This window comes from Lepidothrix coronata, unplaced genomic scaffold (assembly GCF_001604755.1).
Source record: "Lepidothrix coronata isolate B3197 unplaced genomic scaffold, Lepidothrix_coronata-1.0 Scaffold102, whole genome shotgun sequence".
Classification (NCBI taxonomy): domain Eukaryota; kingdom Metazoa; phylum Chordata; class Aves; order Passeriformes; family Pipridae; genus Lepidothrix; species Lepidothrix coronata.
Genome location: NW_016690282.1, coordinates 1842910 through 1855605, shown reverse-complemented (window position 1 = coordinate 1855605; position 12696 = coordinate 1842910). Strand labels below are relative to the sequence as shown.

Genomic DNA, 12696 nt, shown 5'->3' with positions numbered 1-12696 from the left:
GGTAGATGATTGAAAAGCAGGGATACAAGGCTTGATTGCTATTCAAATACCAGAACTTGTTCATTCAGGTTTATGTTAAATTCTACCAGTTCAGTCCCCCTAAGCCACCCCAACCAGCCACCCCAGATCATTACATTCATTCAACCATGCTGAGGTAACTAAGATCTCAAACAGGCAAACAAATGCTCATGAGCTCAGAGACACACTGTACCACACTCAGCCCCTCTCCGCTGCCCAGAGATCGTGACTGTGACCCCAAAGTTAGAAAATATGGATTCCCACTGACACCTGCTCATCGCAGGAGAAAGATAGTCCTTTGGGTATCTCACAGCCACTGTGAGATCACACATTGAAGGACTCTAGACTGAGCCTAAAACCTTCAGAGGTGAAGACTGAAGCTTTTCTTGCACTTGTCTATGACCTTTATGAATACATCTGGTTTCTCTGTAACAACGAGACGGTCTTTATTTGAAACCTCCCTAGCAATGCACCAGGCTTCCAGCTTCCTCATCATTTAGGATGCGCACCACCACATGTTTGAAGGGCCAAAATGCACACCAATGCCCTGCCGGCCTTCCCCCCAAACTCTCTACTAGTCAGGAGAAAGGCACCCCGGAGATGCTCTGCAGTGACAGGCCCGAGCTGCCCCAGGAGCCTACAGCCGTAATTAATTCACTTTATTCCCGGGGGCCACCAGCGTGCTCTCCTCGCCCGCAATGGTTTCGCTCGCTCCCCCTCCGCCACAATGGTCTCGCCCACCCGCCATTTCGCTTCCCCCCTCCCTTCGCTCCCCGATTTCGCGCCAAACCGCTCGTGGCGGAGCGTCCCAGCCAATCAGCGGCAGCGGCGGGGCCGCACGCCCCCTCGTGGGGCGGGGCGAGAGGGCGGCCGGGGCCAATCGGCGGTGGCACGGGGCGGACGGGCCAATCGGAGTGCGCGGCGGCGGCGCGCGCCCTGCACCCGTTCAGTTTCCGCTGCGCGTCACTTTTGCCGCGAAAAAGTTGTTGTCGGGTTCCTGAGGGCGGCGAGGTGCGGAACGGGAACGGGGAACGGGAACGGGGAACGGGAACGGGGAACGGGAACGGGGAACGGGGAACGAGAACAGGGAACGGGGCACTACGTGCGTGTAGTACAGCCCGGGAGGGGGATCCCGCGGGGCCCTTGGCGCGGAGGGGGCGGTAGGGGCTGACCGAGCGCTCTCGCCCCCGCAGCGGACCAGCCATCGTGATGTCCGGCTTCGATGACCCCGGCATTTACTACAGCGACAGCTTTGGGGGAGATGCGTCCGTGGACGAGGGGCAGGTTCGGAAGTCGCAGCTGCAGAAGCGGTTCAAGGAGTTCCTGCGGCAGTACCGGGTGGGCACGGACCGGACGGGCTTCACCTTCAAATACAGGTGCTGCTGTGGCCCCTTTTCTCTTTCTGAGCTTTATCCACTGCTCTTTGCACGTCCAGTCTGCTCTTAACCTCCCTCCTGCAGTGCACACCCTAGATACACGATAGCACGTCCCAACTTCTCTGTTCTCATAGGCCATAAAGAGAAGGCCATAAACCCTGCTCTTTTTCAGTGTAAGAGATGTAGTTTTTCCTCTAGAACCTGATATAAAAACGTAGGTCTGATGTTCTCAGAAACTTTTAGCCAGACTCAGCCAGCCAGTGGCAGAGGTAGCAATAGAGGGATCTGCACTGCCTGGCTTGCACTTAGTTCTGAAATTCAAGATCTGTCTTCAAGTTCTGCCACTTTTTGGTCTGGAGTTTTGTCTGTATCCATTCAAATCAGTGCAGCACTGTCCATGTGTGCCTTCCAAGTCTATGAAGTTCTCTTGGCCATCCCTGTGCCTACACAGCTTGGAGACACAACTGTGAGAGAACATGGAGATATATCATAATCAAGGACTAGAACTATCTTTTACCTCTAAATTTCATGGACTCTGGCTTTTTAATAAGAATGGTGCTTGCTCTGCTATTACTTTGTTTGTTTTAAACCACATCTTAGGTATAGTAGTTATTTTCCTATGTAGAAGTTTTCTAATTGCTTATCTGGTCATGTAACTCTAGTAAGTGCATTGTCACTGCAAGCACTGGTGTCCCTGGTCTTATGTCACATTTCAAAGTGGGTTTGGGTGCAAGATTTGCCCAGGTCCCTCTGCGCTTCTCTTTTTGACGCTCCTAATTTTCCCTGTTTGCTTTCCAAACCAAGGACCACCTGCAGAACCTGCCTTCTCTGATCCCTGCTTTTTATAAGGTTACTGTGGGGGACTCTTGCTTTTTGCCCTGCAAAGCTTTACCACTTCCTGCCTTCCAGGGATGAGCTCAAACGGCACTATAACCTGAGTCAGTACTGGGTGGAGGTGGAAATGGAAGACTTGGCCAGCTTTGATGAAGATCTCGCTGACTATCTGTACAAGCAACCAGCGGAGCACCTGCAGCTGGTAAGGATGGAGGAGGTCGGCAACCTGGTGCACTGACACAGCCACACCTTGAGAGCAGCCCTGACATGATACTGTAACGTACCCATTAATAACCTCATTGTTGCCTTTCTAGTTGGAAGAAGCGGCAAAAGAAGTCGCAGATGAGGTCACTCGCCCTCGTCCTTCAGGGGAGGAAGCTCTCCAAGACATCCAGGTGATGCTGAGATCGGATGCCAACGCAGCCACCATCCGCAGCCTGAAGGTGAGAAGAATTGGCTGCTGCGCAGAGCAGTGAGTGGCAGGGTTTGCATCTGTGTGCGTGATTGCAGGGGAGCTTTTGGTACTTCATCACACAGTTCAGGACATGGGTTGCACGCTAATTTACTAGTTTAAAGCAGCAGTACTCTGCAACTTAAATCTGACTGCAAGGGACTGTTTTTGCTGGTTCCTGCTGCTGGGACATTATTGCTGTTAGTGATGTTCTACATGGAGCATTCTATCCTTTCCTCTCATGCTTTGAAATCAGCATGGCTTAAGTCATGTTATGTTACTACTGAAGAGTGAAGGAGAGACATTGTGCAGGCTTTTTTGTTGTGGTTCTTTAGTCCCAGGAAAGTGGGCAGTGAAGCTAAGAAAGAACTGTGTTTCTTTAACTTCTTTAGTTTTCCATCCATCCTCCACTGATGGCTTTCTAACCTTCCCTTCACCTTTTCCCTTTCAGTCTGACCAGATGTCCCACCTCGTGAAGATCCCTGGGATAGTAATTGCAGCAACCCCTGTGAGAGCCAAAGCCACCAGGATCACCATCCAGTGCCGCAGCTGCCGCAACACCATCACCAACATTGCGGTGCGCCCGGGCCTGGAGGGCTATGCTCTCCCCAGGAAATGCAACACGTAAGAACTGACAAAGGGATGCACGTGGCAGGCTGGTGGGGGAAAAAGGCTGTGTTCCCCCTCCTAATCCCCCTCCATCCCACATGCTGCAAAGTCATCTCTAAGTTACACGAGGCAGAAGCACTTTCACCACTGTCTGCCTCCACCCTTCGTACTCCCCCTGTGTCTGCATGCAGTGTTGAGTGACCATGTCCAGGGAGTTCTTTTTATATATAGGGTGTTTTACCTTTTTTACCTAAAGGTTCATTGTTGTCTCCAGCTGTCCCATGATGCTGTCTGAAGCCGTCATCCTAACTTCCTATTAAGTTCTTATCTTTTCCAAACAAACTTCTTGCTTCCATATTCCCCCTTCTGAGGGGCCTGTTTTGTGTTACCTTCCTTAGGGGTGCTTTGCTACTATCCTTTTTTATCCTGCTTTACGGCTCTTGGTGCCTGTTCAAACCACGAGCATTAGCCTGCCACTGTGCTGCAGCTCTTGACCAACCAATCCTGCTGGGTTGGGTCTTCAGGCTCATACCTACCAGTATTTATTTTCTGCACCTTAACTCTACTGCAGCTTAAGGGGTGTTTGGGTTAGGGATCGTTCCTGCATGTGGTCTGTACGGCACCTCACTCCCGATCCCTGACTGCGTGAGTGCATCTGCACCCTCATGTTACCCTTCCCAGAAGCCCTGCATGGAGTCAGGCATCTGTAGTGCCATTCTGAGACGGCAGCAGGATGTAGAGGTGCTCTCTGTCTTGGAGAGCTTGTAGGCAGATATATCTCGAGAGACTGGGAGGTGGATGTCAGCCTTGTCACGTTGCTAATTGCTTTCTCACCAGAATCTACTTAACATTTGCTTCATGTATGAGGTTATAAAGAGAAATGCCCTGCTGTGTCACTGAGTCTGTACTGTTACCTTCTGTGTAATTAATGAATTACCTTCCTTCCTGCTTCTAGCTAGCAAGGGAGAGGGGGGAAGGCAGGGAGAGTGCTCAAAGTATCCCCCTGCCTGTGGCTTGTTCTCATGCACACTTTTGGCAGCTGTTGAAAAGGCAGAGGGCTTGCTGAGCCTTTGCTCTGACCCTGTGCGTCTGCCCTTACCTGCTGATGGGGCACTGTCACTGCTGTCCCCTCCACAGATGGGCTCTAGGGGGTGGCTCTTGAGTGCTAACAGCCTTCCCTGATTGATCTCTCTTCACAGGGAACAAGCAGGCCGCCCAAGGTGTCCACTGGACCCCTATTTCATCATGCCAGATAAGTGCAAGTGTGTGGACTTCCAGGTCCTGAAGCTACAGGAGTCCCCGGACGCCGTGCCGCACGGGGAGATGCCCCGGCACTTGCAGCTGTACTGTGACAGGTACTGGCACAGCCTCCCCACCCCGATCCCGCCTGATGTCGCTGGTGCCATCCTTTCCCCTGCTACCATCCTCATCTTTCTCCTTTCTCCTCTTAGGTACCTGTGTGACAAAGTTGTCCCAGGGAACAGAGTCACTATCATGGGGATCTACTCCATCAAGAAATCTGCCCAGAGCAAGAATAAAAGACGTGACAACGTGGGGGTGGGCATTCGAAGCGCTTACATTCGTGTCGTGGGCATCCAGGTGGATGTGGAGGGCTCAGGTGAGGGCTGCTTTTGGTGTGTGTTTTTTCTGTTTTAGTAGCTTGGTGTTGGGAGACACCCCCCCTTCCTGAACAAGGTGATGCCTCAGCAAGGACTGTATGAAATCACAGCCATGGTCCTTCTCTATTGCTTATATAGCAGAATGTTCAGGCCATTCCAGGGCTCTGACTTGCCCTGGATGTTTTAGTCGTGTCCTGTAGGACTTTTTCTCAGTAATGTTAAATGAGGAGGTTTCAGCCTGAGTCCTCCAGGGTATTTAAGTGCTTTTGTTGTATTGATCTTAGTGGAAATCTGCTAAGCCATCCCTGAGGATCCAGGCTGAAGTCCATTGTTCAAATTGAGCTATGTATTTAAAACATGCTCCTGACTATGCAGAGCTGCTTTGCCCAAGATCCTTGCTTTTTCTTGACAGTCTAAGAACACAGCCTGCCTTTTTTTGCTTAGCAGATGCTTGCCCTCTCCACCCTTCCCACTTTGCACTTGGCAAAATCCCTTGAAAAAGGGATTTTGGTGGTAGTGGGTGTAGGGGGGAGTGATGTAGTTTACTTTAAAACATCCACTGTTGCATCATTCCCCTCATCACTGTACAGGGCATAGCTTTGCTGGCTCGGTGACCCCTCAAGAAGAGGAGGAACTTCGTCGCCTCACTGCCATGCCCAACATCTACGAGACCATTGCCAAGAGCATTGCGCCCTCCATCTATGGCAGCACTGACATCAAGAAGGCCATTGCCTGCCTCTTATTTGGAGGCTCTCGCAAGAGGTGGGGAAAAGTCAGCCTGGTGGAGAGAGAGTGCTGGCAGGGATGTCACTGATGGCATAGAGCCCTCATAGTGTCTTCCGGCAGTGCTGCCAGCTGCCTGCCACTAGTCAGCAGTGCTTGGTTGTCAAAATAAAGGCTCACCATCTCTCCTCCCTCTCTTCTCCCCACCCTGTCACTCCAGGCTCCCAGATGGGTTGACCCGCAGGGGGGACATCAACTTGCTGATGCTGGGTGACCCTGGCACGGCCAAATCCCAACTGCTGAAGTTTGTCGAGAAGTGTTCGCCCATTGGGGTAGGTGGTTTGAGGCACCCACTTGTAGCACACTTCTTTTGTCCTTTCTGCTCCTTGTGTAGCACCAAAGACCAGACTGGTCACAGCAGACATTTGTCAGTGCATCCACAGGTAGACTTGCTGGCAGAGGCATGCACTGCCGTTTCCGGTGCTACCTTGGAAGGGATGGGAAATGAGGGAGGGAAGGGGAAGCAGGTAATGCCTTTCATTATATGCTATGAGCCAGGCTGTTTGCAGATGTCCAAAGATGTGACTGGTGCTGCTGTTGATTGTTGAGACTTGATCAACGGAGGGGCTGGCTGGTCAGGACAAATTAAGCTGATGGCATCTCAGGCACAGACCTCTAGCCTTAGCCCAGGCATAGAATTATATTTTCAGCTGTGGTTTTTTGTCTCTATTAAACTCAGCCTCTGACTGCATTGTTCCCTCTGTGGGAAAACAAAGCTAATGCAGCAGACCACCAAACAATGAATCACTCCCCGTTCTGTACTTAATATCTGTATTTGTGTGTCTGCACACCCTCTGGTGCGTCACAGCTGTTTAGTTCGAGGCTTGGAATGAGGCAATAGTCTTGCTCTTTACCCAGCACATCTGCATGTGCTGAGGGCTTTTCATGGAGGTTCTTGTGTTTCCTCCAGCAGCTCCAGATTTTGCAGTGCCAGGGGTGCTTTGTCCTTAAACTGGAGCAGTGGGCTCCTGGGTGCTGTGGCAGCTGATGTGCTGTCCCTTTCCTTGTCCTGCATGCCACTAGGTGTACACCTCTGGAAAAGGCAGCAGCGCTGCTGGCTTGACAGCCTCAGTGGTCCGCGACCCTTCCTCTAGGAACTTCTTCATGGAAGGAGGAGCCATGGTGCTGGCAGACGGAGGAGTGGTGTGCATCGATGAGTTCGACAAGGTACCCATGGAGCTGCCTGTGCAGGAGTGGGAAAGACAGCCCTTGGGGATGCCAGCTTCTCCCAGGAGAGCCCAGAGCTGCAGGAGAAAGGGCAACTCTCCTGAGAACGGCCTCACTTCCATTTGGGGGAGGTGAAGGGGATGAGGCTGCAGGGGAATTTGCTTACATCCTGCAGAGGTCTTCACAGAGCTTTATTGGGGGTCACATCAGTGGATGTGTAACTGAGGTCTGGCAGAGATGACTGATGGTGACTTCTTTTCTGCTTGTCTGGTTTCTCCCACCTTGGATGAGAAGATGCGGGAGGATGACCGCGTGGCCATCCATGAGGCGATGGAGCAGCAGACTATCTCCATTGCAAAGGTGAGCTGTGGATGCATGTTCTGGGGTGTGAACCTGAGACCCAAGCAACCAGTGGTCACGCATCTTTTGCCAGAATTGCCCATTTTAGAGTCCAGGCAAGTGGTATTGATGGTTGCTGGTTTCTCTGATCTGAGACCAGTCAGCCCTGCTTGTAGGTTTTGAGTTGTCTTTTCCTGAGCAGACTGAACTTCAGCAGGACTGAAACAAGCTCCCTCTGCTCTGCCAGTCCTTTGCTCCTCTATATTTTTTAGTTCTGCTGATGTCCCTATGTCACAGCCTGATGTCACTTCTTTTTCTTCCTTCCCTCTGCTCTTCACCCCCTCAGAAGATCTACAGAAACTGCCTGACATCCTGGTGCCAGATCCTTTCTCAAGTCAGAGTTTCTCTTCATTTCTGCTGCTTAATCTTTTTCTGTAGCACCTCTGCTGCCTCCTGGTTGCTCTGGCTCATCCCTTAGCTGTTTAGTCTCTGGAAGGAGCACTCACCGTGGCTTTACCTTGCTGGTTGCTGTCATGCTGCTACCTGCAAACCCATGCTTTGTGCCAGAGCTGTCCAGGAGGACTCAGCCCTGGCTGAGGGCCCAGCTTCTGGCTCAGATCGAAAACCTGTGGTGGGGTCTTGTGTATCTGTGGCCTTGACATGAGGTTTTAAACAAAATCACTCAGTGCTTAAGTCTCAGCTGAAGCCAGTCCTCCTCCAGAAGGATGTGGATCCAGGCCCACATAGCTCCTGTGCTGAGTCTTTCTCACAGGGGACCATTACAGAGCAATTGGGTACTACTTAAGGGGGTTTATTTAAATGCAAGTGATTGAGGATGAGTCCTTGCAAACCACTCTGGACCTCTCACTGTGAGTTAATGTCCTTCTTGCCCTCCTATGATGTGACACCATCTGTTTCACCTTCCCCCCACAGGCAGGAATCACAACCACACTCAACTCCCGCTGCTCAGTGCTGGCAGCTGCCAACTCTGTCTTTGGGCGCTGGGATGAGACCAAGGGTGAGGAGAACATTGATTTTATGCCCACCATTCTGTCCCGATTTGACATGATCTTCATCGTCAAGGATGAGCACAATGAGGAGCGAGACATGGTAGGTTGAGGCATGTGGGTGCAGCTGGGACTCCTGGTGCCCTGTTTTCTGGGAGGAGGAGGAGGAGGCAGGGAGGTTCTTGCTGCCTGACTGCCTTCTGCTTTCCTAGACACTGGCCAAGCATGTGATGTCCTTACACGTGAGTGCCTTGACGCAGACCCAGGCTGTGGAGGGCGAGATCGAGCTGAACAAGCTGAAGAAGCTCATCTCCTTCTGTCGGACGTGAGTGAAAGACATAACTTTTTAGCAGCACCTGGGCTGCACGGTGGGAGGCAGTGGTGAGAAGCAAACCATGCCATGCTCTATCTGAGTGCCCTTTTTTAAACTGCCTTGAAAAAAGGGATGCCAGAGGAGCTCAGAATGGTGCCACAGCATGGCCCAAGGGAGTGAGGGGTACCCAGGGACACCCCTGCCCCAGGAATTCTCCCTGGTGGCACTGCTTCCAGCTCCCGTTCCCCCTTGCAGGAAGTGTGGCCCTCGGCTGTCGGCAGCAGCAGCGGAGAAGCTGAAGAACCGCTACGTCCTGATGCGGACTGGCACTCGCCAGCACGAGCAGGAGAGTGACCGCCGCTCCAGCATCCCCATCACCATCCGGTGAGCAACACCCCCTCCTTGCCACACCACAGCCTTAGGGATTGGGGTGGCATTACTGGGGTAGCCCAGGAAGGGTGTTAGTGGGGTGCTGGGGCTTGGCGGGAGCCCTCTGTGAACAAGGCAAAACTGAAGATGCTGCAGGGGAAGGCAGGAGGTGCCTGCAGTGGGGTAGGTGGGGATAGAAGGGGTTGGGGGAAAGGAGAAAGACCTTGGAGCTGCAGTAGAAAACAGGGAACATCTCCTTTGGCTGCAGGCAGCTGGAGGCCATCGTGCGCATTGCCGAGTCCTTAGCGAAGATGAAGCTTCAGCCCTTCGCCACTGAGGTGGATGTCGAAGAGGCCTTACGGCTCTTCCACGTGTCCACGCTTGACGCTGCCATGTCAGGCAACCTGTCAGGTGAGGAGGACATGCTCTGTGCTGAGGACTGGAGAGACATGGTGGGCCTGGTTGCTCAGGGCAAGGAGAGACAAGCTCTCACAGGATTTGGCTGTCAGGGGCAGGTGCTGAACTTCCTCCCCAAGCAGAGGCAAAGCAGTGCTTGTGGCAGCAAGGGGTTATCATGGCTATGGGGCTGTGCCTCAGAGGGAGAGCAATGGCAAATGACACTGAGCGTCTCCACCCATGCTGGTCCAGGGAGGGCTGGTCTGTCCCCTTGTGGTCCCAAGAGCAGAGTCTGGTGCTGGAGGTGATTCCTAGGCCTATTAGTCCTCTAACATCTTTCCCTATGGGGGTGAAGACAATATTTCCTTGGGTACCAGCATGCCATTAAGGTTTGAAAAAGCTCCAGCAGTCAGTTCTATGTTCAGCTGTGTGGAGCTCCACAACTTTTGTTGGTGGAGTTGCTCATGGGTTCCCTATAGTCTCTGAGTTGTGCAGGTGTGGTGGGAGACACAGGAGATGGGCACTCTGGCTTTGAGAGTGACAGGGGTGGCACGAGACCTCACACAGCCTCTCCCTCCAGGGGCAGAAGGTTTCACAACACAGGAGGACCAAGAGATGCTGTCCCGCATTGAGAAGCAGCTCAAGCGTCGCTTTGCCATTGGCTCTCAGGTGTCAGAGCACAGCATCGTCCAGGACTTCATGCGGCAGGTGGGTCAGGGACCCCATGGAGGGTTGGTCTGTGAAACCAGGGACCCCAGGCAGCTGCTGGGGCCTGAAACCCATTCCTCAAAGAGGTGATGGAAGAGCCTTTTGGTCATACCTGCCTTTGAAGTTGTTTCTAGAAATGGTGTGCAGTGTGATTGCAGCATTTAAGGGGATTTGATCTGCAAAAGCTCTGAGGTTTGGGCCTGGTTTGGGTAGTTTGGGGTTCTACCCTTGAAACAGAATAATGTAATTTGTAAGATTAGCTGCAGTCAGACCTGAAATAGTGAGAGGGGAAGGGAGCATCAGCATCTGGTACTGCTGGTGTCCCTTTCTCTGGAGGGGCATAGTTGGGCTTTCATCTTCCCCTGCTCTTCCTTTTTGCAGAAATACCCAGAACATGCCATCTACAAGGTGCTGCAGCTGATGATGCGGCGGGGGGAGATCCAGCACCGTATGCAGCGCAAAGTCCTCTACCGCATCAAGTGACCTCCCTGTGCCATGCTCCAGGAGGGAACCGCTGCTGCTTGACACCTACCCATGTACAGGGAGAGTGCCCCGAGAGGGGTCACATGGAAGAAGCTTTCCACTGGGGCCCCAAACGGCCTCAGGCCTCCCTCTTGAACCAGTTTTGGGGTGGTCAGGGTTTCCAGAGCCCCTGGAAACAGTGCACAGTGTCACAGTGACAGTGACACAGTGCACAGCACAGTGACAGTGCTCTGTCACTGTGTCATGTCAATGTTTCTTTGAACTCCAAAAGCTTTTAGTCTGTGTTAAAATAAAAACTGATATTGGTAGCTCAGGATCTTTGGCCCTGAGGGGCAGCGGGCATCTATGCCCTTGCTGCTTTGGAGGTGGTATAGGATTTTGGTTGGAAAGCTGTCCCTTGTGCTTGCCCTGTGTTATGCACTTGCCCCTAGTCAGCACACAGCCCCATGGGCAGCACCAGTAGCCCTGAAGGCAGAAATCTGTTTCTCACTCAGGATTTAATCGTGTATTAAGGCATAAATCCTGTTGACATAGGCTGTCCTGTTGGGCTCAGCGCTGCAGGAGGCACTTTAGCCAGTCCCTTAGTGCAGTCTGATGCTTTCTTCCACGTCTGCCAGCAGCAGCAAAGGAAACAGCCTGCTTTCTGCTTCAAAGCTGCTCTTTGCTTATCCCTCCTTGCCCTTGCCTGGGGCTGCAGCAGCCAAACACGCTACCCTGCAGTGTAAAGCGCTGTGTGAAAGCCTTGCTCGGAGGCATGGGCAGAGCTCTCTGCTTGCTCCAGTGAGGATGGGGATGCAGGGTGATGCCCTTGAGCTATGTGTCCTGCTCCAAGTAGTCTCTGCCACCTCCTTCATATATGCCAGTGGCCTTGGGGATGATTGTCCCACTCAGCAGGAGCCTCACCTGGGCACTCTCCCCTGGGGAGTGCAGCTGCTCACCCTTCTGCATTTGCTACACAACCTTGCACTTACAAACTTGACAGGTTTTTATTATTTCTGGCAGAGTTGGTTCTCTTCAGCATCCTCCCAAAGGTGTAAGGTGCAGATAAGTCCCTGCCCTTGGCAGCTTGGGGTCAGCTGGGGGCTGAGAGCACTGGTGGGGGCCTTTGAAGACAGCACAGCGTTGGGCAAGCAAAGCTTGCTGCGGGAGCTGGAGAGGCTGATGTCATGTCTGCAAGTGATCTTCAGGCTAAAAAACACCCCAGGAGAGGTTTCATTAGCAAAAGAAATGTTCAGGGCCAGCAGAGGGTACCAGAGCCTAGAGGATGCTGAGCTGTGGAGCTGCCTGCGGCGCTGCCTTAGTGCTGCCTCATCCTCCAAGAGGGGAAACCGAGAGGTCCCAAAGGGCTGGGGTGTGAGGTGCACCCAGCCTGGCAGCTCTCATACAAGGGCTGGGCCCCACTGCAAACCTTGGGGGTTCAGCAACATCTTTCTCTGCCTCTGTGGGAACATTTTGAGGTGTGCATAGTGCACTCTATGTGGTTATGGGCTCGGAAGTCTGGAGGGGCTCGGGTGGAGGTGAGCTGGGAGAGACTGGGTGCACATATGAGAAGCAGCCTTCTGCTCTTCACTCTCCATTTTTTGGATGGGGACAACCTTTGTGGAGGGATGGAAGGAAGAAGAGGCTCGTCCCAAGGCTCCCAAAGGATAGGTAGGAATAGGTCCCTAGAAAGCTCGCTCCAGTGAGTGAGATTCTATTGCCCTGTATTTTTGCTTATGCCAAGCACCTCGTTGTGCTTCTTGGAGCAAGCAATGCTGGGGCAAAAGTGGGCCCCTTTTCTGTTTAAAAAAAAAGTAAAAAAGAGAGACACCTGTCCCTGCAGTGCTCCCTGGTCAGAAAAAAATAAAAAAAGGATGCTGCTGCTCCATGGAGAGGATCATCTCCATGGAGGAGGAATAAGTGACTGTTGATGTGGCAACAAAAGGGCCACATCCTCACCTACTTCCCAAAACTGCTAGCGTTTGTTTGAAAGCATCCTGCCCACCACACAAGCTCCTGTGCCCCTGTTCAAGGACTTTCTATTGCAGCATCAGGAGGCGACTTGTTAAAACAGGGTCAACACAGGCATGGAGCAGCAGTGGTGTCGTGGCTGTTCTTCTGCTACATGTCATAGCCCATGCAGTCCTGTGGTAATGGGTTCTGCAGGTCTCTCAGCCCCTGCCGCCTTTCCACAAGTACCTCTGTCCTTGCTTTGGCGGTGCAGACAGTACCTGTCTGTCTGTGG

General features: G+C 52.6%; 1 protein-coding gene across 1 annotated transcript; it reads left to right on the top strand.

Annotated features, from left to right (window-relative positions):
* The first annotated feature begins 928 nt into the window (after positions 1-928).
* Positions 929-10629, top strand: MCM5 (minichromosome maintenance complex component 5). The gene is made up of 17 exons (XM_017823316.1): positions 929-1029; positions 1212-1394; positions 2304-2430; positions 2543-2671; positions 3131-3303; positions 4488-4643; positions 4740-4906; positions 5498-5669; positions 5851-5962; positions 6714-6857; positions 7152-7217; positions 8130-8306; positions 8416-8528; positions 8772-8900; positions 9154-9296; positions 9862-9989; positions 10371-10629. The coding sequence occupies exons 2-17, from the start codon at positions 1228-1230 to the stop codon at positions 10470-10472; spliced, it is 2205 nt and encodes a 734-aa protein (XP_017678805.1). The 5' UTR covers positions 929-1029; positions 1212-1227; the 3' UTR covers positions 10473-10629.
* Positions 10630-12696: the final 2067 nt, after the last annotated feature.

Bases quoted from the DNA above. Each gene is read 5' to 3' on its own strand.
- MCM5 (XM_017823316.1), top strand. From the start codon at position 1,228: ATGTCCGGCTTCGATGACCCCGGCATTTACTACAGCGACAGCTTTGGG. The intron at 2,672-3,130 runs GTGAGAAGAATT...TTTCCCTTTCAG, and splicing joins CCACCATCCGCAGCCTGAAG to TCTGACCAGATGTCCCACCT. The intron at 4,907-5,497 runs GTGAGGGCTGCT...ATCACTGTACAG, and splicing joins GGTGGATGTGGAGGGCTCAG to GGCATAGCTTTGCTGGCTCG.